This window comes from Acanthochromis polyacanthus, chromosome 9 (genome assembly GCF_021347895.1).
Source record: "Acanthochromis polyacanthus isolate Apoly-LR-REF ecotype Palm Island chromosome 9, KAUST_Apoly_ChrSc, whole genome shotgun sequence".
In the NCBI taxonomy this organism is placed as follows: domain Eukaryota; kingdom Metazoa; phylum Chordata; class Actinopteri; family Pomacentridae; genus Acanthochromis; species Acanthochromis polyacanthus.
In genome coordinates, this window is record NC_067121.1 from 33,205,150 (window position 1) to 33,232,518 (window position 27,369).

Consider the following 27,369-nt stretch of genomic DNA (forward strand, 5'->3'; position numbering starts at 1 on the left):
AATAATTCACCAGTTAATTTAATTCTGATCAAAACTTCGCTTTTTGACAGAGAAAACACATGTAGAACTTAGTTATAATGAGCCATCAAAGACTTAATATTTCTACTATCTTTTTCCATATCAGAATGTGTGAGAAGTGTCTTCATGTAATGTTTCACGTGTTTTTTTTAACAACAACTCTTACCCACATATGTAGAGTTGTAGAGGAACAGCTGATCTGATGAACACATTCCACAGTAGGTAAAAACTGACATGTCGTGACTTGCTAGTAATCATCAAACATGTATACACAGCTCAAAAAAATTAAGACTTAAATCACAAAGTGGACATCAACGATTTAAGTGGTCCCTTAAACGTTTAAAGGGGGGTACTTAAGGCATTTTATGTACTTATGTCCAGTCCAATAAAGCAAAGCGATGAAGACGAGTTTGCAGGTTGTGTTAATTCACGGCCTGCCTGAAAAAACTACCTAACATCTTCCCATGTGGCATTGACAGATGTCTGGACTTGTACACACGGCTGCTATCCAATAGTATTTCGAGGTTGAACAATGGGATCCACTCACGATGTCAATCTAGAGTTTGAAAAAAACAAAACACTCAGGATGGCTAATAACTTCGTATGTAATTTCGCAACTGTGGGCTTTAAGAGCAACTGAATATTCTTCCTCAAGGATGGTGTAAGAAATACAATTTATTAGTGGAATAAAGAGCTTTTTGGTTTCAGTGACTGAAACAACACAGTGTTCTGTTTAAACTCATCTGCCTCCAGTGAGTCCAGCTTCATTATAACGACAGACCTACAGTAGTCTTTCTCGCAGACCTTCTGAGTGTGGAATGTTGGTGAAATGCTTTTTGTTGGCGATCAGTCATCAATGAACAACTGAACAGTTACTAAACATGAAGGCGACACTGAAGCGGTTGAAGATATAGAAATGAGACTTAAAACAAAAAGCAGATGCTGTATGGCTATAGAAATCTGTCAATAATGCTTTGCGATTCCACTTTATTTGGGTTTGTGTCCTTTAATATGCTTATCCTAAACGCTAAAGTAAAAAGCAACTGAACTCCTTTTGGTCTTTGAACTCTTTTCACCCCTTCCAAGAGTCCCACTCATTTATTCTCACCCCTCTGATCCCTTGACTAATGGCTCATTAATGACCCAAGACTCAAGTTTCAAGGTACGAATGACTGCGAAGCTGTCAGGACAATGTTCTAGAAGTACCCGATAAGTGGTGTTGTAGATACCGTCCTCTGCTTAGAGATGACTTCTTTCACTCTTCTCTCAAAGCATCTGTCTTCTCTGTTAGGAATGTGAACTGTGTTGGTCTCCTTTGACCTGTGTTGACCCATGAACCTGTGGGGCAGTAGTCTCCTTTGCATATGGGCCTGTGCATTCCTCACTGCAATAGACTAAATATAAAACAATGCACAGTTTGGGTGTTTTATCCTCAAGGTGCAAGTTTTTGTCCAAGTGTTGCTGCATCTAATGTATGTTGTATTTGGAGAAAACCCTCTCAAACTCACAAAAATAATGTGATTCTGTTATTTGTTTGACATTGTGCAGTTTTTCTCTGGATCATGGATTGTGGATTTCTGCTAATTGTTGACGGTAGCTACATTTTTGGTCATGAACAATAGGCATATCTCTTAGAAACTGTCATGCAATGTTTCTTTTGGACCGCACTAAGCTGAACTCTGAGCAGTATTGCAAATGCCACATCTTCAGTGGGGATCAGATGTCACATTCAGCTATAGCAGCACACAGTCCTTAAAAAGGCTTTGACTGGATCATCCACTTCACATCTGCCTCAGTGAACAACAAAACATCAGTGGACGGCTCCTATCCCTGTGCTGCAAGACCGAAAGATTTAGGAAATCTTTCTTGCCATCAGCAGTCAGGCTATTCAATTCAAAATTAAACAGCGAAGAACCCTGACAACTGAATTTCCCTTCGGGGATGAATAAAGTGATTCTGATTCTGACTTCTGCTGCAGTGATATGTGATACCACTTCCAACATGAGCTAGAGAGTATCCGTGTCTACTCATCTTTTAGCTTCTAGTTATTTCTATTCTGGACAGCTCATAAAAAGTAAACCATTAACATACCAAACATATAAATTATATTTCCTGGTAAAGACAATATGAGCTCCACTTTGCCCAGTGAGTATGTCACATGAGGAAAACTTGAGTATTTTCACAGCTAGACAGACTGATATGAAACACAACTTCTGTTTGTACATCCATGTTTATACGTAATGCGTACAAGCGGCACCCACAGACTGTAGTGGTGCCACAGTATGATAGACTAGTTTGTGTTGTAGACAATAACTGAAATGTTTATTGTGCAAGGAAAGCATAATGGTTTCATGTTTTCTTTTACATTTGTGTTTTTATGTACTACGTTCAGGTCGGATCATGTTTACTGTAAATAGGAGACACTGACATTAATTAGTTTTTCGGAGAGAGGAAGTTTGCATTGAAGCGACAGTCACTTCCGCTTTACGGCTTCACTCTAGCGTCTTGTCAGTTGCCCGGCAACATGCGGGGCGGGGCCAGCGGAAGACAGAGTAGGCGACGGGCGGAGCTTGTTGTTCCCCGGCAGGAGGGGGAGGGACGTGGGGAAGGAATCTTCAAACGCCGGCAGAGGTTCAAACGCGGTTACACGGAGAAAGTAGGAGCTGCAGACCCAGTAAAGCCTCGTGTTCTGTCGCCGGTTCTTCGGGAGCTGTTGGCTGTGACTCGGTACACGACGGGATAAAATGTCTACCGTCAACTGGAAGCCGTTTGTGTTCGGCGGGTTAGCTTCGGTGACGGCGGAATGCGGTGAGTGATGCGCGATGGGAGGCCGAACCCCGTGGATTAGAGCTAATTATCTAAATCCTTCCGTTACAGCGTTTAAATGGGGTGTGCGATGTTCTGTGTTGCAGGGACATTTCCCATTGACCTCGCCAAGACTCGCCTTCAGGTCCAGGGCCAAGTGGGCGACAGTAAATACCGAGAGATCCGCTACAGAGGCATGCTCCATGCCATGATGAGGATAGGAAGAGAGGAGGGACCCCGGGCTTTGTATTCAGGGTCAGTATGGTGGGCTTCCACTTGTGTTCCTGTGTGCTGTGGACCCTACAAGCTAATATCCCATACCCTGACATAAATGTTGTGCTCATTTCTACTCATAAATCACCTGGTTACTTCCTCTAAATGTATACACTTCCTCTTTTTTGGTTCACTTCCCTTGTGTGTACCAGCCATTGTCTACACTCCTTTTTATCCAAAGAAGAGGGTCTGCCTTTGATTAGCTAGTATTAGTGTTTTATTTTTAACATGTGCTGACATTTTGAGGGCAGGACTCACAGTTTTTGTTCTAGAACTGTGTAATAAAAGAGATTTTTTGGGGTGTTTTTTTTTGCAGAATTGCTCCTGCCATGCTGCGCCAGGCCTCCTACGGGACCATAAAAATCGGAACATACCAGAGCTTTAAGCGGCTTCTGGTTGACAGACCAGAGGGTGAGTTTGTAACACAAACATTTCTGCAGGCTGTTGTCCCTGGCCGCTGGTCAACACATGCACATTCCTCCCTGAAGGTCACAGATGAGGCACAGATGTGTGCTTGTCTGACCTATTTACACTATCCTCCATGTTTTCTGACTTAAAAGCTCATTGTGACTGTTGTTTCTTCATAAAAATGCTGTATAATCAAACCAGCTGGTATCAAATGCTGCCCTTCACAGTTACAGTCTGCCTCCCACTCTTCTCTGCTTTCAGATGAGACGCTGCTGACTAATGTTCTGTGTGGTGTCCTCTCTGGGGTCATCTCCTCCTCCATCGCCAACCCGACGGATGTGCTGAAGGTAGTTATTTGCACACACGAAGGCTGTCTTAGATCTGGTTACTGTCCTCATAAAACTGCAGTCTGAAGCGGTCGAGCAGGTCTCCCATTTTCTTGGAAATGCAGTCGAGCGCATTAAACTCTCCCCTGAAATCAACAGCAGTTTCTCTTTCACTTTTGTGTTGTTTTGTTGCTCACAGCACAGATTGTCAAAGTTCTTTTGAAAATATGTGTTTGCACAGAGTGTAAAGGAGCTCCAGGCTATAGGTGTGGTCTTTTTGTCGCGTGCCAAGTGGAGTGAAAGGCATGTTGATGCTATCAAGACCCCACTTGGGGATTATTTTTAGACTGAAGGCATAACATAGTGTTCTGTCTGTGATATGGGTGCACATCGGTCGGTGCTTAACTGTACTCACATTGTCCTGCCCGGCTTCTTTTTGCTGTGCCTTGTTCAGTCGTGAGGACCTCCCGTCTGCACTGTGTGTTTGTTAACAAACTAATACACGCGACTGCAAATTTGGAACATTGCGTTTCCATCACGGCGTGTTCTCGCTGAAGTCGCCAAGTCATCACAGAGCCGGGAAAGGAACCAAGGCGGATTTGCTAACAGCAGCCACACTGAGTCAAAACAAGTTGAGTTTGAGCTGAAGAATTCCAGAAAACAGACACAGAGAAAGTACTCCAGCTTTCCAAAAATCCCCACTAATTTTTTTTGACTCTGCATTCCACCCATGTGCTTGACTTTTGTGAAGCTGCAGCATTCCATGTTGTTTGTATATATGTCCGATTAAAGTTTGTTGACGACTACCTCTGTCTGTTCTCCCAGATCCGCATGCAGGCCCAGGGACGTGTGATCCAGGGCAGCATGATGGGCAACTTTATTAACATCTACCAGGAGGAGGGAACACGAGGACTGTGGAAGGTACAGAAGACATTAAAAGTAGCATCAGTTATGAGTGTTTTCTGGTTGTACGGACACAACATTTAAACAATGCTCCGTCCCCCATCTCTCTCTGCATCAGGGTGTCTCTCTAACAGCTCAGAGGGCAGCTATCGTGGTCGGAGTGGAGCTGCCGGTTTATGACATCACCAAGAAGCATCTGATCCTGTCGGGTTACATGGGGGACACCGTGTACACACACTTCCTGTGAGTTCCACCGACCTGGAGAGCTCTCTCATGACTCCCATGTGATGGGATGTTTTCGCTGGAAAGAAATTGCCTGTCAGGGAAAGATTTATTTTAATATATCCAGATGGATCCAGGCCAGAGGGGGAAATGAAAAGCAGATGAAAGGCCAAGAGCACATTTCAAATCATAGAGTCACAGTGGTATGAGCAAATGAAGGAGCCTGTATGTCCAACACGTACTGTACATTTGTAACGTGAAGTGTTTTCTTCTTATGATTCTTTAGTTTCAGTACTAACTGACAAGTATTGTAAGTATGTATATCAAATTCTGGATATCTGAGCAGTGATGTTATGTGTTTATTTCAGCCTTCAAAAGCTCAATTCATTGTGTGTATTTATAGCAGCAGCCACCATGTGGGTATCTGAATGTGTTTGTGGCAGCACACAACAGCAATGACTGTTTAGCATCAAACAATTAAAAGGAACATGACGAACGTGTGCTCCTGTGGTCCCTAGGTCCAGCTTTGTTTGTGGTCTGGCGGGAGCTCTGGCCTCAAATCCCGTGGATGTTGTCCGGACACGCATGATGAACCAGAGAGGAGGAGCTCTGTATCAGGGAACGCTGGACTGTCTGCTGCAGGTCAGTCAGAACTCCTGAATGAAGGAAAAAACACCTTGTAGGTGTTCCTGTTCAGATGGTGTGACGGATAACTGAATCAAAGCTTCACTGATTTTTATTTACTACTTGTTGAACTCATACAAAGTCGTGTAAAGTCTAAAAATTGAGAACTGTTGAAGAAATTTCCCTCTTTGTCCTTTGAGGTTTGGTGTTTATTGGTATTTAGATACACGGCGGGCTGAGCAACACAGAGCGTGAGTCTGTGAAGGGAAGCCGACCAAGAACATTTTCAGAGTCCACATTTTATTGGGATGATCAGAGGGTAGGGAGGGGGGCTGTATGTAAATACAAGGGGGAGTAGTGGTTATTTTGGTTGCTAATCAGTAATGGGTGGGAGAGACGACAAAGAACAAAAGGTGATTGAATCAAGCAGTCTGGGTAGGCAGCAAAAGGTTCGGCAAGAAAAGGTAAGAGGGGGGTTTGACAGACTTAATAAATACCAAAAGATAAAAGAATTGTGGATACCAATGCAAAATGGAATGAAGGAGTGACACTAGACGTGGCAGAAGGTGTGCCGTTTATCAGAACATGAACCCTTAATATAAATGTGAGCCAGACTGACCTGATAGCTGAGTGGTTATGACGCCTATGACTTCACCAGTGATTACAAACTGATCCAAAATCTTATTTAATGTCAGGGCTCTTCTCTCTTTCCCTCCACTTCCTGTCTTTCTCCCCTGTCACTATCTCATAAGTGGAAAAAATGCAGAAAATATCTAAATCACTCCGTATACTCTATATAGTGCACTATGTAGGGTGTTTGCCATTTTGTAGTTCAGTCAGAATGTCAAATGTTACACCCTATATAGTGCACTCCAAATATCCTACAATGAAAAGTAGTGCACGGCTGATGGTCACGAACCAAGCATTGTTTAGGCTATATTGTTGATTTTTACCTGTTTCTTACCTATGTAATAAACTTCATTTGATGTGTTTGCACTACACTCCCAAAGCACAATTCACAGCGAGCGAGCGACGTAATTAATAGCTCAAGTAGTGTCCAAAATGTAGTGGTCCCTAGATAAGGAGTAGAGAGTAGGGTTGAGTGGATGATTTTGGACACTGCTGTAATCTTTTTTTAAAAAAGATAGGTAGGGTGGAGGGAACAAGATGATACTTGTTGCATTGTGGGAAATGTTGGCTGTCAAGTGGACCCCCCAACTTGAAGCTTCTGTAAGTGAACAACCAATTTAGATATTCAGTCTTTTGGTTTTTAGTGTTTCACCTTGTTTTCTTGTCCAAATGGTGTTTTTTGTTTGCTAGAAGGAACATCCTGAGTGAAATTAGCAGTCAGCTTGTGGCTCAGTATTTCAGCCAAAACCTTCTGAGGCCCAAAACCCACCAGAAGGATTGAAACACTCTCAGGTTAAATCAATGGTCAGAGAAGCACGTTAATAATTGATGTTTATGGTCCCATAAAGATGAGTGTCTATGTTTGATGTTTTAGCTCTTATGATATTAAATAATGTCGTTAAATAATATTGCATATCTAGATAAAACCCTGATATAACTGATTTCCCAATCCCAGTTACCAGCACCCAGAGAGGACTTTAAAACGATCATCAGAGGATAATGAGATAAAATGGGTTTTAGTGTGTTTGTTTTTCCTCTTTCAGACGTGGCGCTCTGAGGGCTTCATGGCCCTCTACAAGGGCTTCTTTCCCAACTGGCTCCGCCTGGGACCGTGGAACATCATTGTATCCTTTCAACCGTCTCATTAATGCACCGATCTGTTTACTTATATCCTTTGTGATGCAATATCTTCTGATCCAGAGAAATCGGCAGGGGGAAAGTAGTAAACTCTGTTATGTATTCAGTGACATAAGACGTTCCAAGGTATTCTATCGAGGAGGAAAGCTTAGTTTAATGCTGCCTAACTCTTTTATGTAACTTTGTGAAACTACTGCCTCATTACCCGATTGGAGGGGGGTGTAAGAGGCCCTCAGTGGGGGGTGAACTTTATGAAAGATTTTCTGCAAAGGCTGAGATCTGATTAAAGATGATTGAGCAGGGGAAAGTGCAGCTGGCAGATACTCCGCCCAGGCCTGGAAGATGTAATGAGATTATTGACTTGTTGCAGCAGAACAGACGGTGGTAACAAGGGAGGCTTTGAGCTCAAGTACAAAAAGAGCCAAAACTCCTCTTTGTGCCTCCCATTTTGCTCTACACAACTTTCCACTTCTCTTTTCGCCTGCTTTCCTTAACTCCATTTTCAGTTCTTCCTCACGTATGAACAGCTGAAGAAGATCGATGTGTGATGAGCAGAAGTGCAGCATGAAGACGAGATAAATTACAAGGGGAAAATGCTCCAAGACGAGCCGAAAGGACCAAAATGAGGGATGTCTGGATGTTGGTGTATCCTTGAAGAAACCAACAGGGGGAAGGGGTTCACAGACGTTGACCTGCGTTAAGGGACGGCAAGAGAATTTGCCTGATTGCCCTTTGGGCCGTTTGTCTCCTGAAGCCTGTGGCGAGTGTGGAAGGTTCTCTGACACACAAACGCTCATCTTTGATGTCGTAACTCATCTTAATCCTACTTTAGGCTTCACCGCTCAACCACTGGCCGCTCTAATTTATTCACTGTGAAATTGGAGGGGAATTTTACAACACTTGTTTATTTCAGTCAGGCTGCTTTAGAAATGGCCCCAGTGTCACGAGGAAAACAAACTCATGCTGGCTTTCTGGCGTCTACATTTAAAGTGCTCTCCGTATCGAGTGCCTTAGTTTGTGATGTGGGCCGTTTGAGCCTGAGCTTCAGAATGTCGGATAGCAGCTGACAATAGCCGCGATCATTCCCTTTGGAACAGATACAAAGAAACAAAGATGCTTGTGTGCATGAGTGGACAAAGTTCATGCTTTTTTTGTTGTTTTTTTTTTTAAATACGTATTTCTAAATGGAGCGATGGGTGTGAGGAAAGGTGAAATTGCTGAGAACTCGCAGGAGTATTTACACAGCAAAGAGCCAAGAATGCATCCTTGTGTACTGTAAGAAGTTATATAAACAGAAAACCAGAGATGGCACGCACACCTCGTCTATATGTGGCGAGACGGTCCGAGATAGTCCCTCATGCCAGCGAGTGCTGACAGTAAATATAAGCTGTGGCAGCTGGGGGTTGACACACTGCACTCGCTGGCTTCTTATATATAGGTTACTGTAACAGTTGTTATGTAAAGCTACATACTATATTCCACACACTTCTAATTTCAGACCCCTCTGGTAAGATTAGATGTTAATTTTGTTGCTCCAGGGCGCTGCAACCACTGCACATGACCCACAGTTATATTTTCATACACTGTATTTGCACGCTTTTTGCTTATAAGTGAGCTTTCATTGTGAGGAATGAATTTGTTGCTGGCTGTGGTGTGAGTGTGAGCCGTCGCTGCTGCTGCTGCCAAAGTGTACCCCTGTGTAGTTTTGTTAAACTTCTGATGTTGATGTAAAATGCTGCTGTCGTCTTGTATATCTGAAATTAAAGAGCTGGGATGAAAGCCCATCATCTGTGTTTTTCTTCTCGGGCTCCACAGTGAGGCGCTGTGGAGCCACACACTCAACTCGACCCAGTTGAAAACCACCAATAGCTCTTTTTCAAATTCCCAGCCTTCAACTTTGAGGCCACAGAATCTAGCACAGTGGTGTTTCTCGGGGATCGCCGGGCTTCTTTCAAACGCACACGTTCTCGCAGCATCCCACAAAACTTATGAATTTTTCAGGGGGAAAGTCTAAGATGTAATTGTTTTATTTCTGCGGGTAAATTCCCAGTTTTCAGTCATCGGAGCTGTTTGAGGAGACGATGGGAGCTCAGGGGAGCGGAGAGGGAAGTGTTGCAGTGAACTGGCAGAGTCTCTGTGTGGATCTGTGCCTCGCTGTTTTATTTAGGGACTGTCACCAGGGGACTTATTACTTGTGCGAGGACTATTATTGTTGTATCTGCTTCATCTGAGCCACCATGAGTTGCATTGCCATGTTGTTGTTGGTGTGACAAGCATGGCTGAGTGGAATAACTCTGTTCCCAGGCATGCCGCAGTCAGAGCCTGATGGAGGAGCTGGCTTTACTGTTTTGCAAAACCTCCTGACTTCTATGTCAAATCAAGGCAGGAGAACGTGCCATACTGTCTATTAGGCGAGCAGAAAAAAAGCTAATAAGAATAATGTGTGGCTTGTGCCAGGATTTGGCATCTATAAGTTGGCATTATAGCCTGCGGCCTGGCATCCCGTCCCTGGCACAGTCCTCTACAAGCTGGACAAGTATGGCCACGGGGGATTCCAGCAGTCACAGACATGCTACATTATGGGTATTATTTGCTGCCTGGCCCAAGGGCCCAGGGGGGTTGGCTCCATTGTGTTCCAGGGATCAGAGTGAGCCTTTGTGTCGGAGGGATAAGGCTCCACTCTGCTCCAAACACCCTGCCCTTTCTCTCTCCTTCTTTTTTTGTTCTTTTCTCAGATGAAAACGCGGCAACACACCGCTGAATAAATGGACGGATAATGGACGAGCGGATGGAAATGTAGACAAGGAGACAAATCTATCGTAGTCTGTTGATCCGTCTGGAACGAGGGACTGTGCTGCTTCCGTCCTGTACAGTCCTGACAATGAAAGAAATTGCAGGCCTTTTGCGTTTTCTTCTCAGGGTTGCAGTTGAGACATGGGACCTGAAGTTTTTTCTTGATTCTCACAAAATGCCTGGATGCTTAGTCTGAGTGAAATGAATGATTTTCCCTCCTGAAAATACATTGTTTGTGGGCCACAGACTCGGCAGAACATCAAAAGTTGTGCTTAGGAGGCTGTCTGAGACATCTTTCTCCTGGAGAGAGGAAAAAAAAAAAGTGCAGCCACGTGTAATTTGAAATGTGCCCGTCGTAAATATTTTGATGAATTGCGCTGCTACGTCTGGTCTGTGATGAACGAGCTGACAAAGACAAGATGCCAAATGATGCTTTAGGAACTCTTTCCCTGTTGCACAACAAAGATAATTCTATCGTATATTTCAGAAAGAGAAAACTCAAAGCAGGGCAAGATAATAAAAAACATAAAGCAGAACTTTGACATTTTGGGAAGTTATTTGCTTTCTTGCAGAAAATTATACAGTTGAAACCACTTTCATGTCAGCAGCTGGTTTGATTTGACTGGAAGCAGTTTAATGTGTACAAAATCGGAAAAATGTGTGAAAACATTTCCAGAAAGTCACACAATAGAATATTTTTTGGTTGTACTAATTAAATGTAATCTTACATTTCTATACTTTTTGACTAAACAATTTAACACAGTAATTTTTTTTTTTTTTTTAGCTTGATGCTAAGCTAACCTGTTGACTGTAATATTCAGTCTATAGACATATAACTGGTATTAATTAGGGGTGTCTTATATCAGATTGTTACCACATGGGCAAAAGAATTCAGACATTTGTCTTTGTTTCTTGAACTGGTTCATGAATTACATAGTGTAAGCAGGTGAAGAGAGAGTCCATAACTATCTCTGTAGCTGCTGGATTATTTATGATACGTTTGTTATTAACACAGTACCAGCATGTTGTTTTTTAAATATCACAGTTAATGTCACTGCTTGTGTAAATAATTAACACTTAGCACTAAACGGGAAACTATATGTCTATCCCAAAATGTTGATTTCTTCTCTTTGTTCTGAAACCACAGTCACAGGGAATTAAAATGTCTATTTAAATTGAATAAGAACCAGCTTTAAATAACCTCTCCGGTGTTTTTATTAAATCACTGAAACTCATCTCAGTGTATCAGAATCACATATTTCTACATTTTTTTGCATGGAAAAATGGCCTCAGCAGGGCTCATGCTACAGGAGTTTAAAATCCAAGCATCATGCACATAAAAAAGAACTTCTTCTGATACTCTTCTCTCTAATCACTGACAGTATTATATTGCAAGATCTGAACATAATCATGTATCACACAACACACTACAGGATATTATTAAGATCATTGTGCCAGAATGAATCAGTTAGAGAACCCCGTTCCACCTCACAAGATCTTATGAGGACTGTAGAGCAACAACTCGGTATAACGCTTATAATACTTCACAGTCAGAAAGAACAACAACCAAAACTAAATAGCCTGTATGAAGAAAATAGACGGAAAGATGTAGTCACAGTGATATGACTGTTATGCAGCGATAACTGGAATTGAGATTTGAATCATCACTTTTATTATCTGTAGCTAACGTTAGCCTCGAGGGCTAGAATGTTTACTGTTGCTTGGCAATAGCGTCCACTGCATCTGGAGCTTCCGTGACAATTGTGTTGATATGGATTTAACCTCGCAAATAGCAGAGATGGTTGATAATATCTGGGCAGCTCTGATTAGTCTGTGAGCAGATCTGGAGGTTTCTGACTGCATCTGTAAACCCTTTACATTATCAAAACAATCTGAGCCGAACATTCGTTTAGCCTTCTTGTAAATATTTTCACAAAATGAGTAAAAATCTTCCTAAAAATATCTAAAGTGATTACCATACATGTATATCAGGAAAACTTCTAATATTTCCTTTAAGAGCATTCACAAAAAAATCATCCAAAATCCAGCAAAATTTGGTTGATTTTTTTGTGAATGCTCTTAAGAAACATTTTTAACATTTTTTTTCCACCAACAAATGTTCAAAAATTTCCCAAAAATGTTGAAAATGTGGACATCAGAAGTTTCACTGTGAATTTTTTCTTTTTTTTTTCACATTTTCAAACTTTAAAACGGGTCAATTTTGACCTGCAAGACAACATGAGGGTTAAAAAGTCAAACCTCACAGGAATAAAGCATAATGGAAATTAGCCATTTTGTTCATTTCACATTTATATCTCTAGTGATTACTGAGTCACACACTTCTGTTTGCCACGATTTATTAGTTAAACCTGTTTACTTTGCGTTTAGTCGCGTGTCGTTTTCTTACAAAATTTCCCCACCAAGTCTAAAACTTTGCAGTGGTAATGAGATTCTTTCTTGAACTTTTTATTTTATGTATTTCCCACTCGCGCTTTTATAAACAAATTAAAAATGCACATAAAAGCAGCTGGATGTGGAAATGCTCTTCACGAGTTCCCACTGTTGTAGCATCTCAGCGCTGCAGTTTAGTCAGTTGGCTGTCTATCATCATAAATAAGACAACTGGTGAAAGGTGCCTCCGGTTCTCGTCTGTTACACCCATTAACATGCTCAAGTGCCTGAAGTCGACAATCCATGTTGACTGAAACTCCTCATCCAAACAAACAACGGGCCCACTAAATCACAGTGCAGTCGACCTACATTTACACACCACTGGAAGGGGACTGGGACCCCAGGGAGACAGGATCACAAGGATGAGCCGCTGGTAATGCTGCTCCATTGTTCCGTTAAGATGGGAACAGGCCAACAGAGTGAATGTTAAAGGAGATAAAGTGAGGCGAGATTTGTTCCACATGCTTTCTTCTTTCACTCTACGGCTCCAAGAGTCAGGCAAAGTTAAGTTGTGTCACTTATGGTGCCTCTTTAATATACTTTGACATCTGCGTAGAAGTTAAATGACCTTTTAGTGTGTTTTTGCTGCGCTGTTCTTCCAGATATTTAGATAAGAAGATTAAGAAGTCTAGGTGTTAGTGTGAAATGACCGCCATTAAACTAATAGCTCAGCATAAAGATAGAAACAGAAGTAAACACCTGGATTAGCCCTCCATGACACCAGTAGGTTTTCCTGAACAGCAGTTTTGATGCCCTGCAGATATGTTTTTCTCGGGATGTCCTGATGTAAATCAACTGCTATAGAGAGAGGAGGCCAACTATTGGTTTGCGTCCATTGTCACACTGCCATCGTAAACTAGAGTATGGACATATAATATGTCCATAAAGGCAGTCACATACACCAATCAGCCACATTTGACCACCGACAGCTGAAGTCATCATCTTGTTCTAATGCAATGTTCTGCTGGGAAACCTTGAGTTGTGACATTCATGTGGATGTTTGACGTGAACCACCCACCTAAACATTGCAGGTCAAACAACCCCCAACCCCCCCATCGCAACAGCAGTCCTTGATGCTAATTGCCATTTATGTACTCAAGCAGGACGATGCACCCAGACACACCACAAAAACTGCTCAGGAGTGTCCCAGGGAACACAACAGAGCTAAAGTGTTCACTCAGGTTCCACATTACCCAGATCCAGATGTTACTGAGCATCTGTGGGGATGTGCCAGGATAAGCCTGATCTGAGTAGGTCCCAACCTGAAACCCACAGGACCCACAGAATTCACTGCCACCATCTCCCTAGAGGTCCTGTGTCCATGCCCCACTGGGTCAGAGGAGGTTTTGCAGTGTAAAGGAGACCAACACAATATTAGGCAGGTGGTCATAATGTTATGCCTGATCGATGTACATCACTGCATTATAGGGATACAATCGTAATTGGTCCTGACTTGATGTATTTAATACACTGTGGCCAGACGGCATTAAGCCTCACGAAAGACTTTGTCTTGGTGTCCATTTGCTAACCCTCACTCTGCTTGCTAATGCAGAAGTGCCTGCCTCGTCAGGTGACAATCAGTTAGAGACTTCACCTGATGGCGCAACAAGGTACAACAGCTAATCTGCAATACCTGAACTGTGTCTTATCTAGGAAGATAGCATTGGGTATCAGGATATCCTGATTATTAAATTACTTAGATTGGGGGTGCAAAAGGCTTGTTTGGGACATCCTTACCTCTTTATGTTTGTTCTGTATGAAACCTGGGAAATCGTTATTTGTAGACGGTAGTTTAAGCTGGAAATGCTCAGCTGTGCTGTTGACTGCTCATTTGCTCATGATCTGCCTTTCAGCGTATAAAAACACCATACTGACATGTCAACAAGGTAAACTTGCCACTGAAAGGCATCTTGGCATGTTGGAGGATTGGCACCCTTTTGGAGTCGGCCACAAATGCCCATTTGAGGAACTACTGTTTGTGACACTTCCACATTCGCTGAATGTTTCTGCCCAAACGGCTGCTGATTAGTAGCTCCATTAGCAGCTTCCAGTATGGAGGAGTTGAGCTGTGTCAGTCAGATCTCTAGTTCATTTTAGCACATTTATTCTTGTGATATAGATGTTTTTTCCAGTGTTTTTTTTTATTCTGTGATTGGTCTTTTATCATTCTTGGAGAGTTCTGATGAACTTTAAATCAACTTTGTATGAAGGAGAGTTAGTATTTTTATCTGGAGTTTGTCTGCTTGTTGGCTTAAGTCTTTTCTGTCCATTTGGGCCTTTTGTATCGCTGGTATTACTGGTTTTAGGAGGCAACATCACAACCCCTCAGTCTTGGCTTCTCTCCATTGGCTTCCTGTTTGTTTTAGAATTCACGTTAAGATTTCACTGATCACTTTTAAACCATGTCTGGGTCTGGTTTCGGGCTCCACGGGAGAAATGTTGACCCCATGAGCCTCAGTCTTAGATCCTCAGCTGGGGCCCTTCTGGATCTTCTAAAGTTGTCATTTAAATCTAAATGTGGCCATGTTTTTCTCTCAGCATCAGTAACTTCCATTGAATCTCCAAAACCGACTCATGTAATTGCTTTTATTTGTTGTCGTCTTTGTAAAAGGTGTTATTACATTAATAATATATTTGTCATGATTAATATTGACATCTTGTGTTTTGTATATTTGCATCTTTTGTCTCCATCTTGCCTCGCTGACTGTCTGGCCTCCTGCTGATTTGTTGCCTTCTGGGTATCCAAGTTATTATTTGTTTCCATTTTATGTAAACACTCGTGCTTTGTGAATATTTTAACAAGAGTGCACGTTAAAGAACCATAGTTTCAATGTCTGCACAGACCTATGGTGGCAGTGATACACAGTGTTCACATTTACAGTTGAATTTTAGTCACACTTTTCTCTATAAAACACAAATTTCTGCTTGTTTCCATAAGTGTCGCTTCCCAGATATCAGATTATTCTCACTTCTTGTTTCTACAGCCACAATCCGGGCTACAAATAAACAACTGGGATGCATTTGAGCACGAAACTCTGCCGCCACAACACAACCAAATCCTTGTCAGATGTGTTCTTGTCTTGTGCAGTTCCAGAGGATAAACACCAGGCAGAGCTCATGTGCTTTGGTCCCGCGAAGACGTGCAAACAGGAGAAAACACACCATCTGCCCCGTCGCTTGCCGCCAGACTCCGTCTCTTCCTCCGCAACCCGCTCAGTCGCAGCTCCCTCATTAATATCCCGGCTTCTGATAAGGAATAAATATTCAAATATTCTGCAGTATCAGTTTCCTTGGACGCCTGATTTAAAATTCCCTGCCCTCAGGCGCAGCAGGCACCGCATGCCAGCGCAGCGCACACAATCCACACAAACACAATCCACACAAACACACACTCGCATAGAGGCCCGTGATGTGTCTCAGTGGCCTTAGTGGGATTGTTCACTGACACCCTGAGCCCTCCCACATACACAACTATTCTCTTCTCCACTTCTGCTCCGCATCTCTGGCTCTCACCTATTAGAAAAAAAAAGGGAGAGAGAGAGAGGATGGAGGATGAAGCCAGGGAGGAGGAGGAGGAGGAGGAGGAGGGATGTAGGTGAAAGACTGAGATGGGGGATAAAAAAAAAAAGCGAACTGATGGAATGAGATGTTAGATGGAGTCAACGGGGAGATGCAGAGAAAACTTTGCTGGAACTCGGCTGACGTGGAAGCCGGGATGAGCGCGTGAAGAAAGAGAATAGAAGATGACAAGAGGAGAAGGAGTCGGTAGGAGAGAGGAGAGGATGCAACGCGTGATGCTGCTTGAGCCTGATTCACTGCAGCGCTCCAATTAGCATCTGTATGAAACCTCTAAGACAGCTGTTGTCAACCGCTGTGCCGAGGACTCCGCACACAAATGGGCCGCGAGACAAAGGGTTGTTGGCGCTGGCATTATTTGGCTTAAGAAAGCCAGTAAAGCTGTGAAACTGGAAAATATTGGGTGTTTTTCTTTGTGTGTGTGTTTGATGGCAGGTGTAATGTTTGCTCTGTTCAAATCTGAAAAATACATGAAAGCAACTTCCTTTAAAGAAGACACTGAGCTGGTAAAATGCTCCATCTGAAGGTGGTTTGTTCATTAACCCTCGCGTTGACCCGTTTTAAAGCTTGAAAATGTGGAAAAAAAAATATAGATTTCACAGTGAAACTTCTGATAAACATTTTTGGGAAATCTTTGAACATTTTCTGGTGAAAAAAAAAGAAATTCTAAAAATGTTTCTTTAAGAACATTCACAAAAAAATCAACCAAAATCCAGCGAATTTCGCTGGATTTTGGTTGATTTTTTGTGAATGTTCTTAAAGAAAATATTAGAAGCTTTACTGATCACATGTGTAATCATTTTAGATATTTTTAGGATTTTTTGGAAGATTTTTACTCATTTTTTGAAAATAATTACAAGAATTTTCTTGCCAGATTTGTGGAATTTTTTTAAATAAGATTTTTTTTTAGGAAAAATTTTCAGGAATTATTGGATTTTTCTTCCTGAGGGTTTTGCAAATTTTCAGAAACTTGGGGAATTTTTTTCTGAATTTTTGGATTTTTTTCAGACAAGGGAGCAACATTTTCCGGTGCCCGTAAATGAAGACAACAGGAAGATAGGTTGTGTTGGATTTCACTGCCTGGATTTCACAAAGGCTGAATTTTAGAATAAAATTTAAAATTTTGGATTTCACAGAGGCACCAGATTTAATTCTCTCGGAGTTCCTTACCCAGAGCCAGCAGCTTTTTTTTCCTGCTTTTATCATTTCAAAAATATAGCTAAAGTGCAGCCGCTTGTCTTTCTGAGCGACACAAAGACACTAATTCACGCCTTCATATCCAGCAGGCTAAACCATTGTTCTGCTCTTCTATCTTGTCAACCCAAAGAAGGAATAAATCAGTTCGAACTCTGCTGCCCGAAGCCTGAACAGAAGGACCGAACACAATACTCCTAATTCAGAGTGCTTGTGGAAAAGGACAGTTTGTGTTCTGTTTTGAACATTTTATTAGCTGTCTTTTCTTTTTCTTTTTCTTTCTCTCCAACCTACACGGCAGACACGAGTCTTTTTAATACGGTTTCGGTGAGGCAGCTTTTTATTTTGATGTCCCAAGCTGCTGGAACAGGCTGTCTGTCTTTTTAGTTTCACTGTTTTATGGTCATTATTTATTTTACTTAATCATTTATTTAGTTTGATTTCAGAAGCTTCCACTTACTCCCAGTTATATGCTTGTACTTTATCTAGTATTTTTTGATTAGTTTTTAAATGATCGCTGTTGTTCAAACGTGCTTTTTGGTTTTAGTATTAAGGTTTTTTCTGCAGAGAAGAATTTTTGTGCCTCCCAAAGAGAACCAAAATAAGAAGAATTTAGAATTTTAAAAATAGATCTTTTTTGGTAGTTTTTCTTGGCTTTTTATTTACTCAAGCACAGTTGGATTTTTTTGTTCACATGCTCAGAAATAGCAGATTTTGGTCAAATAAATTAACATGCTCATTGATTTACTGCACACAGACTGATCATACTGTCAGATACTGAGGCAGGAAGTACCCTGGTGTTACTTTTTTTTATTGTTTTCATGTCTCATTTGCATTAGTTTTGCAGTGCATTACTGTTTGTAGAATCTGTGTAAACATCATATCTCTGTTTCAGAATCATAGACTGTATATATAGTGGACGTAGCATCTGGCTCCAGAATTGAGGCCAACCCGGAAGTGTCAAAAACTTGCAATATCACGCCGTCCGCTAGGGTTGGCTCCAAAAAGCTTTTGCTCCATAGACTCCAATTCATTTTTGGAAAAAATAAAATTTGATAGACTGATGTTCTACAGCTCAGGATTTTTTTCCCGTTAGTTTTCATGGTCAAACTGAGACATCAGGCGGCCGATCTTAAAATAAATCAATACTGAATTTTAAATAAATCGTTAAAGTTGGCGGAGCCAGGGGGCGTGGCTATACTTGATAGACAGCAACAGAAGCCTCTGCGGTAAAATGTGGGCGGGATAAGAGAGTCCTCAGCCAATCCTGCCCCTAGTTGCTCTCCGGTCCAGTCTGTTTGATGACGCTTTTTACGTCACTGGCTCCAAAAAAATCCAAAACGGCGACCAGGAAGTAGCAAAATCCAGGCTTCATTTTCTCAGCATTGAAACCAACGGGTGACATCACGGTTAGTTTACGCCTGGTCAGAATTCAGAATAAGCCCTTATTCTAGTTGTGAGAAACCAGATTATCCCAGCTGGAATAATCCAGGCTTCGTTGTAGTTCTCCATCCCATTTCAGTTTCTGATTGTCACTAATACCTGCTATGTGCTGAACAGCTGGCTAGTCTGAACACACCTCTGCTCACTCTCACTGGTAGGAACTAATTCTCCTGCTGGTGTTTCCTTTGTGCCACACAGCTGATGAAAGGACATCGGTAAATTCAATGTTATTGTCATTGCACAGAATACAAGGACTTAGAATGCAGTTTAGTGTCCAACCAGAAGTGTAAAAGAAGCAGTAAAGTGTTTTATACAGAGTATGTTACAGAGAGATATGAAAACAAAGTAAATCAGTGTAATAGCTGTGGAGAACAATATTAAGATAGATAAATGGACAGATCAGGATGAACTTATCATAGATCTTGTTTCTTTCATTGCTGGTAATAAGGTGGATAACAGAAATCCATAAAGGGTTGTTGGTCTTTAATAGTGATAATCACAGGCACAGGTTTAGAAGAAGGACACAAATGAATAACATCTCCTCCAGGCTGTACATGATAATGTCGCTAATAGATGAAAAGTTGCTTTTAAACAGGGCTGGATCTTTTTCTTCTGCGCTACGTCTTTCATCTAGTCTAAAAATATGAACTCTGAGTCTGTGGTGCCATTATTTTGTGTTTTTATTTACATAAATGAAGACATTTCCACCATAAACTCACACAGAAAAGGCACAAATCAGTGCAGAAAGTCACTTTAAACCACTTAAATATCTATCTTATGCAGGAAATGAAATGTTTGAACCCCCAGATGAGCAAAAATCTGTGAAAATAATTTATGGTGAGGCTAATAGTTACAGCATGTCAGATTAATTTGACCCTGATACCAGCATTTATCATGTATAGAGGGATATGAAGAACCAGATTTCATATCCTGAATATGATCAGCACCAGGATAAACCTCAGAAATTGGAGGCTTCGGTTACTCTTCTGTGGAAAGTCATCCATTCCCACTGCAGTAATCCTCTATGACTCTTCCTTGCAATGAGACTTTTCTTCTGAGCACTTTGCACATTCAACTTTAATTTTCAAATTCAACAGCAATTTTTAAGCCTGTTTTTTAAAATTATATTTTGCTGACATTTAAAAAAGAAAATCCAGTGGGTAATCCTGTGAAAGTGTTTTGATGTGTGTGTTTTTGTGGTTTGCATGCTGCTGCTGCAACACTAAAATTTCCATCAAGGGATCAGTAAAGTTCTTTGTCTATAAATCTATTAAGAACCCAGACACTGGGGGCGCTCTAAACACTGTTATTGATCAACGGATCCCCAATGGTTGTTATGGAATTTCGTCTTTTGTAATACAAACTCATGAGCTGTTCTGATTTCCTGTGTGACGAGTATTAAATAATCGGAATCACATGCTTTGGCCTTCGCAGTCACCAGTTTTCAGTGCAACAGAACATAATTTGGATCAAAGTGTTTGGCAGCGTTCTCCACCAGCGTCCTCCTAAACACCAGATGAGGAAGGCTGTTAGAAGAGCGCTGGTGTTCATCCCTCCAGAAGAGTTCGAGAGAGTTTAGAGATGTGAAGTAGCCCAGCAGCTCGTAACAGCAGCCAATTGGTGATTGAAAATGAAATTAACTGAAAGCTGAAACATTTTCTGACCCATATTTGTTGCTGATTGAAGACAGCCAGAGGCAAAGATTAAATCTGTGTGCGAATTCTTGTTGCAAAATGTGCAGTGAGAGTCAGATTCTGCAGTTTGCTTAATGCGTTTAAGAAATTCCCACTAAATCATCCTGAGTTTCATGTCATCTGTGAGTGCAGAGGGGAAAAAAAAAAAAACTAAACCAAACCTACCTCCACTGTGTGGAGAAGCAGGCATGTGCTTGAGTTAAGTTAGCAAACTATATATTACCAAGAAGCATTTTTATTCTAGCCTTAGTGCTGAAATTGACCCTCCTGTTGTCCTCACTTACGGGCACCAAAAAATATTGTTTCCTTGTCTGAAAAAAATACAAAAATTCTGCAAAAAAAATTCCCCAGATTTCTGAAAATGTGCAAAACTTTGAGGAAGAAAATTCCAATAATTCTTTAAAAATTTCCCTTAAAAGTTTTTAAAAAAGAAAATTCTTGTAAATATTTTCAAAAAATAGTAAAAATCTTCCAAAAATATCTAAAGTGATTACATATACACTGCTCAAAAAATTTCACCAAAGAATGTTCAAAAATTTCCTAAAAAATTTTTGAAAATTTGGAACTTTTCACTGTGAAATTTTTTTTATTTTTTTTCCCACATTCAAACTTTAAAACAGGTCAATTCTGACCCGCAGGACGACAGGAGGGTTAAGAACATTCACAAAAAAATCAACCAAAATCCAGCGAAATTCGCTGGATTTTGGTTGATTTTTTTGTGAATGTCCTTAAAGGAACTTTTTTTTCTTTTTTCCCCACCAAAAAATGTTCAGTAATTTCCCAAAATGTTAAAAATGTGGACATCAGAAGTTTCACTGTGAAAAAAATACATTTTTTCCACATTTTCAAGCTTTAAAACAAATCAATTTTGACCTGCAGGAAGACACGAGGGTTAAATGTATGTTTGAGCCACTTTCATGTATTTCTGTTTGAGCAGAAATGTTCACATAGAGCGGCTTCACGGTTCAGCTATGAGCTCATCTCACCGTGTCGAATAAGCAAAGTGGGCCAGGTACTGTAGGAGTGCACAGATCAATAATAACACACACACACACACACACACACACAAGCACACACACACACACACACACACACACACACACACACACACACACACACACACAGTGCAGCTCTTCTCCTAGCTCGACCAAATAGGAGTCACATGTCCTCTGAGAGCATGAGGCTTCATATCACACAGTAATCTGCTGAGGGAATAATCGCTCCTGTGTTGTCTCTGACTGTCAGAGGTGAGAGGCCCATCACACCTTCTCCTCGCTGCTCCACACGTGCAGTCTGACGTGATCACATTTCAAAGAACTCGCCAAAATCTCGGAAAACCTTCCTCTTGATCAGACCGCAGATAACCCACTCACTCCGCACGAGCGCTGTCTTGCTCTGCAGATGTCTCTGATTAAGCACCGGCGATCATGTGAAGCTAAAAAACATCGACGGTCATGCGACGGCAGAAGAAAAGATCAGATTTGTGCCAATTATTAGCAAGCAACAAGAATTGATCTTTCTGTTTCTTGCTGTTGTAAAAAGATCTGTAAAAGCTGGGAAGACAGAAGAGCACAAGTCCCCTCCCTTGCAGAAAAAGCTCTCAAACGCTCCATTCATCTGGAGACACAGAAACACACACACAAACCCTGACAGCAATTGGATTTATGGAAACTGGTCACAACACCAATTAAGAGCACATCAGTGAGTCCTCAGCGAGCTCAGTCGTCTGACCCCTGCTCACACAGAGGGTCCTCTTTCACCACGGAGACACACTCTAAAAGCTCCAATCTGTCATGCACCCTGTGTGTGATGTGTTAATATTTAAGTGGGGTCCTGAAGTCATAAAAAGGCCTATTTCCGTTTTTGGGTTGCGGGGAATCCCCTCTGGGTGGAGCAGAGATCAGCAGTGCAGCCTCTCAGCGCAGAGGTCCTGAGGTCAAAGCTGCCGCTCAGCATGGGACCTTCTGTGTGGAGAGTTCCTCTGGGGTAGTTTAACCCTCCTGTTGTCCTCATTTACGGGCACCAAAAAATATTGTTTCCTTGTCTGATAAAAATCCAAAAATTAAGCCAAAATATTCCCCAAGTTTCTGAAAATTTGCAAAACCTTCAGGAAGAAAAATTCTAATAATTCCTCAAAAGGTTTCCTGAAAAGTGTTATTTAATTTTTTTTTAAATACCCTAAATTTGGCAAGAAAATTCTTGTACATATTTTTTTAAAAAAGAGTAAAAATCTTCCAAAAAATCCTAAAAATATCTGAAGTGATTACATATATATCTTCTAATATTTTCTTTAAGAACATTCACAAAAAAAATCAACCAAAATCCAGCGAAATTCGCTGGATTTTGGTTGATTTTTTTGTGAATGTTCTTAAAGAAACTTTTTTTCTTTTTTTGCCACCAAAAAAATGTTCAGTGATTTCCCAAAAATGTTGAAAATGTGGACATTAGAAGTTTCACTGTGAAAATATATATATTTTTCTACATTTTCAAACTTTAAAACAAATCAATTTGACCCTTAGGACAACACGAGGGTTTAATTCCGTTTGACTCAGGTTATGTCTATCATCTCCTTGTTTTATCAGACCAATCATTTTCTTCCTTGAATTTCCCTCGGGATTAATGAAGTATCTATCTATCTATCTATCTATCTATCTATCTATCTATCTATCTATCTATCTATCTATCTATCTATCTATCTATCTATCTATCTATCTATCTATCTATCTATCTATCTATCTATCTATCTATCTATCTATCTATCTAGATTTGTCATATTGCAGATTTATGATCTAGTGCCGCCAATAAATCTTTTGTTTTTAACTTTAGTCGACTGTAGACTTTAGCTTGCCACACAGTAAAACTTCCCTTATGGATCTGGGACAACATTTCTGCTATCAGGGTTTAAATGGTGGTCATGTAAGAGCAACAGCAGAGTGTAACAGGTCAAAGACAAACACAGTTCATAGTATATTTGTGTAGGTAGAGCCTATACTGAACACCCTTTAACTGCCTCTTCATTTGGGAAATTGACTGATGAAAAGATTTAATGTTATATTAATGCTTTTCCCTGAAATGTTCTCTGGGTTCACTGTCCTGCCAATTTCACAGCCAAACACATTAACAAAATTAGTATTAATTTAATCCAATATTACATCATAATAAATCTAAACTAGAGGCACTTGAGAGATGCTGAAGTCAACTGGAAGAAGATTTTTTCGTCTGATGAGACCAAAAATCTGTTTTCACTTTGACATGAAAGAGTCTTTTTTTTGTAAATTTTTGTCTAAAACGAGCCAAATTAACCCGACCATGATTCAGTGTTGAAAAACAATGAAAGGGGGAACCTCTAAGGAGGATGAAGACTTATTACAAGCGTTGTATATCACACTGTAGCTTTGAAATGATCTAATGTATACTTTACCATATCTTTACGAGCTCTCAGTTTGGGTTTCCATGTCTAAACTCTACGTCCTTTTTTGTTTTTTACCTTTCCTTCTCAAACTAAATAAGGGATGAAAAATTCATGGGCTCACAGTCAACAGCTGAAATGTACAGGAAAGAATAAAAAGATTGAGGGAGCTGAGGTTGGGAGACTTCATTGAGTTAAAAGAAAAATCCCTTTAGGGCATGTAACTGTACAGCTAAGGTCCGTTTTTACTTTGTTTGTTTCCCCTCTGCTGCTGGTTTGTATTCAGCGCACACATTCAGACACACGGATCAGTAAATAACAGTGATGAACAAAGCTTCCCTGCACTGCTGTGTTGCTTTGCTTCTCACTGCAGATGTGTGGAGCATGTGAGTCGGTTACATGTTCATGTTTCCACTGTTATTGTCTTTTTTTTGTCTTTTTTCACTCCCACGGTTGGTTTTTGTCCTCAGAGAGACGCTGTAATGGGATTCATGCATCACCAATCTAGGAATTAGGATCCATTTAGGTGCAAACTGTTTATCACTTTCTGCTTCCGGTCTGTTCAGATCAGAATCTACAGAGATGCAGCACAAGAGACACAACAAAAGTGGTAATGTTAGTGTTTTCTCAAGACCATAAAATAGTAATTGTATTCTCAGAAAAATATCACCTCTTCTGTTACTCAGTGTCAAAAGCGAATAACAATTATTAACCTGCAGTCAGTAGGTGAATTTTTCTGCACTGACTGTTTAAACACAGAGTCTGAAAGATCAATTTTCTCAGGCTGCAGAGCAAAATACACAACAAGAGCCCAGATTGTTGGAAATAAACTGAAATGAGAGGCCGGCTAAGCAGATATAGATTCATGAGTTGCTTTAACGGTAAAGGTAAACGCTGTGGGCTGAATTCTAATCTGTTCAATAAACTAAAAAGCTTTGTATGTGCTCAGGGCACGAAAGCAACATCAGTCAAAAGACATGCTGCTGCATTCATAGAAGGCTGGCTGGTGCAAGCAGGTTTCCAACATACAGCCACGTTTCGTCATCTGATTAATGATCGAGCACCAAAGTGGTGGTTTTGAGGAGGCAGGGGTGGATGGAAGGGTCAACAAAACACTGAAGTCATAGCTCCAACTACAATGAGAAAAAGAAGAAATACAGACCAACAGAGACATTCAAATGGCTTTTGGGAATTATACTAAATTATATCTAAACCCAGCGAGGAATCCTGATTGGATTTCATTGTTTTCTTTGGTTGCTTTTCATACAGCATTTACCTGTCTTGTTGTCAAAGCGCTTGCCACAGTGTGCTTCAGTAAACATGGGATTTGTTGGGAATTTCACTGAATTATCATCAGGTCTTTTTTTCAGTAATTTCAGTGTATGTATGAGAACATTTGATAAGGCAAAAATAAATGTCACATGTTGTTAAAATTCAACATGAAGGCAACATCGATACAAAATAGTAACTTTTTAAATATAGCGACAATATATATTAATAATGTTAGAAGCTTCAAAAGTTGGTGAACTGTCAACCACAGACTAGATTTTTAGTAGGACTATGGATACACTCACATATATTTAGACTTACAGGATGTTCTGGGGCCCTAGTATTGGCCTTGTTTACCAGTGCTGTATCCCCCTGTTTTTAAAGGTCAGGAGTAAAATATCTGGCCTGTTTTGGAGCCATTTGATTATTTGGGTCTCGTCTGTGTCTTTACCAAGTTTCATGGCTATGGGAATCATATTTCTGGAGATACTGAACTCTAAAAATCACTTCCCAGATTACAAGTTTTTTTAGGGTGACATTACAAAGAATCCCAGGTCTGAAAATCAACAATTCTCAAAATTATACCAAAGTATTTTATAAAATTTTGCTCTGCTGCCCAAATAACATAAAGGAAACAAAACGAAGTCAACAAAATCTGAGCTGGTGAAGCAACACAGCTGTCTGAAATGACACAGAAGTGATCATCCTCCGCTGCAAGTGTTTTTTCTTGATCTGATATACGACAAAGACTCATAATCACATCTATCCCATTATCTGATTTGATCAACCAAGATCATTTTATTGTCCTCGCTTCTGCCCGTACATGCAGAATGATCTCAAACAAAGAGATGCAGACAAACAGAACCAAAGTGGATTTTTTAAAACTTTGAAACATCAAAGGCACGCTGCTTGTGCACAACATAAGAAAGAGGTTCCTGATACTTTATGCATAGAGCAAATTAAACTCTCCCAACAGGAATGCAGAAAATGTTCGAACATTTGGTTTGTATTCATTCAGTCCCGCAAGATTCCCATCTGTGAGTCAGTCTCGGTGTCTCCTCTGTTCACCCCGGCAAGAAGTTCAAACCTAAACGGTGTTGGGACAGAACCAAGAGATACGTGGCGCACAACAGGATATATTTCACACCTAGCAGGTTTTCGGTTGCTCTTGACTGTTCGGAATAAACAGAAAATTAACTATTCAGGTAATCGTGAGCGCCATGAGAAGACTGATAATAATATTTCAATAAATGTGTTTGAGGGTGGCATAGCGGTGCAGCACTGTCGCCTCATAGCAAGATGGTTTTGGATTCCTACCTGCTGGTCTGTTGGGTTTCTCTAATTTCCCTCCTACACTTTTAAGACAGAGCTGGCATGATGGGGTGTTGGTTAGCTGCTGTTGCCTCACAGCATCAAAGTCCTTGGCTTGCATTGGATCCTTTTGTGTGGAGTTTGCATGTTCTCCCTGTGCATGTGTTGGTTCTCACCAGGTTCTCCGGCTTCCTCCCACAGTCCAAAAACATGCTGAAGTGGTGATTCTGAATTGTCCGTAGGTGTGAATGTGAGCGTGCTTGTTTGTCTCTATATATAGACTGGTGACCTGTCCAGGGCGTCCTCTGCCTTTGCCCTGAGTCAGCTGGGATAGGCTCCAGCACCCCCATAACCCTAATGAGGATTAAGCAGTGTATAGAGAATGGATGGATGGATGGATGGATGGATGTGAATGCATGGTTGTCTGTCTCTTTGTGTTAGTCTTGTGATAGATGGAGTCCAGGGGTCTTATCCAGTGTCAGCTGGGTTTGGATTCAGCCCTCTATGACTCTCCACAGGATAAAGCAGGATAGCTAATGGATGGATAAATGCCGCTTTTAAGTCAGTCAGCGCAACACTTCAGTCCAGAAATATCTCGATGTCTAAGAAATAGATTGCCTTGAAATGTCGTAGGTCTTGGATATTTGTGATCACTTTTAATCGAGCACCATTATCAAGACAAATAGTATTAAATTTTGGGGGGTATCAAGATGGAATATCCATTGAACGACACACTTAGTCTTATTATCAGTCAATGCAGGATTAATAATATAAAACACTACAAGCATCCTGCTAGAAGTCTGTCCTCTCTGAGCCTGGTTCTGTCGGAGGTTAAAGAGGAGTTTTTTTGGTTTCTTGCTACTGTTGCCTGTTGAAAGGAAAT

General features: G+C 40.9%; 1 protein-coding gene across 1 annotated transcript; it reads left to right on the forward strand.

Moving 5' to 3' along the window:
• The first annotated feature begins 2,582 nt into the window (after nt 1–2,582).
• Nucleotides 2,583–9,130, forward strand: LOC110951972 (kidney mitochondrial carrier protein 1). Its single transcript, XM_022195268.2, has 9 exons — nt 2,583–2,826; nt 2,931–3,078; nt 3,413–3,507; nt 3,766–3,851; nt 4,656–4,751; nt 4,852–4,976; nt 5,474–5,597; nt 7,253–7,333; nt 7,853–9,130. The coding sequence occupies exons 1-9, from the start codon at nt 2,763–2,765 to the stop codon at nt 7,892–7,894; spliced, it is 861 nt and encodes a 286-aa protein (XP_022050960.1). The 5' UTR covers nt 2,583–2,762; the 3' UTR covers nt 7,895–9,130.
• The last annotated feature ends 18,239 nt before the right edge of the window (nt 9,131–27,369 follow it).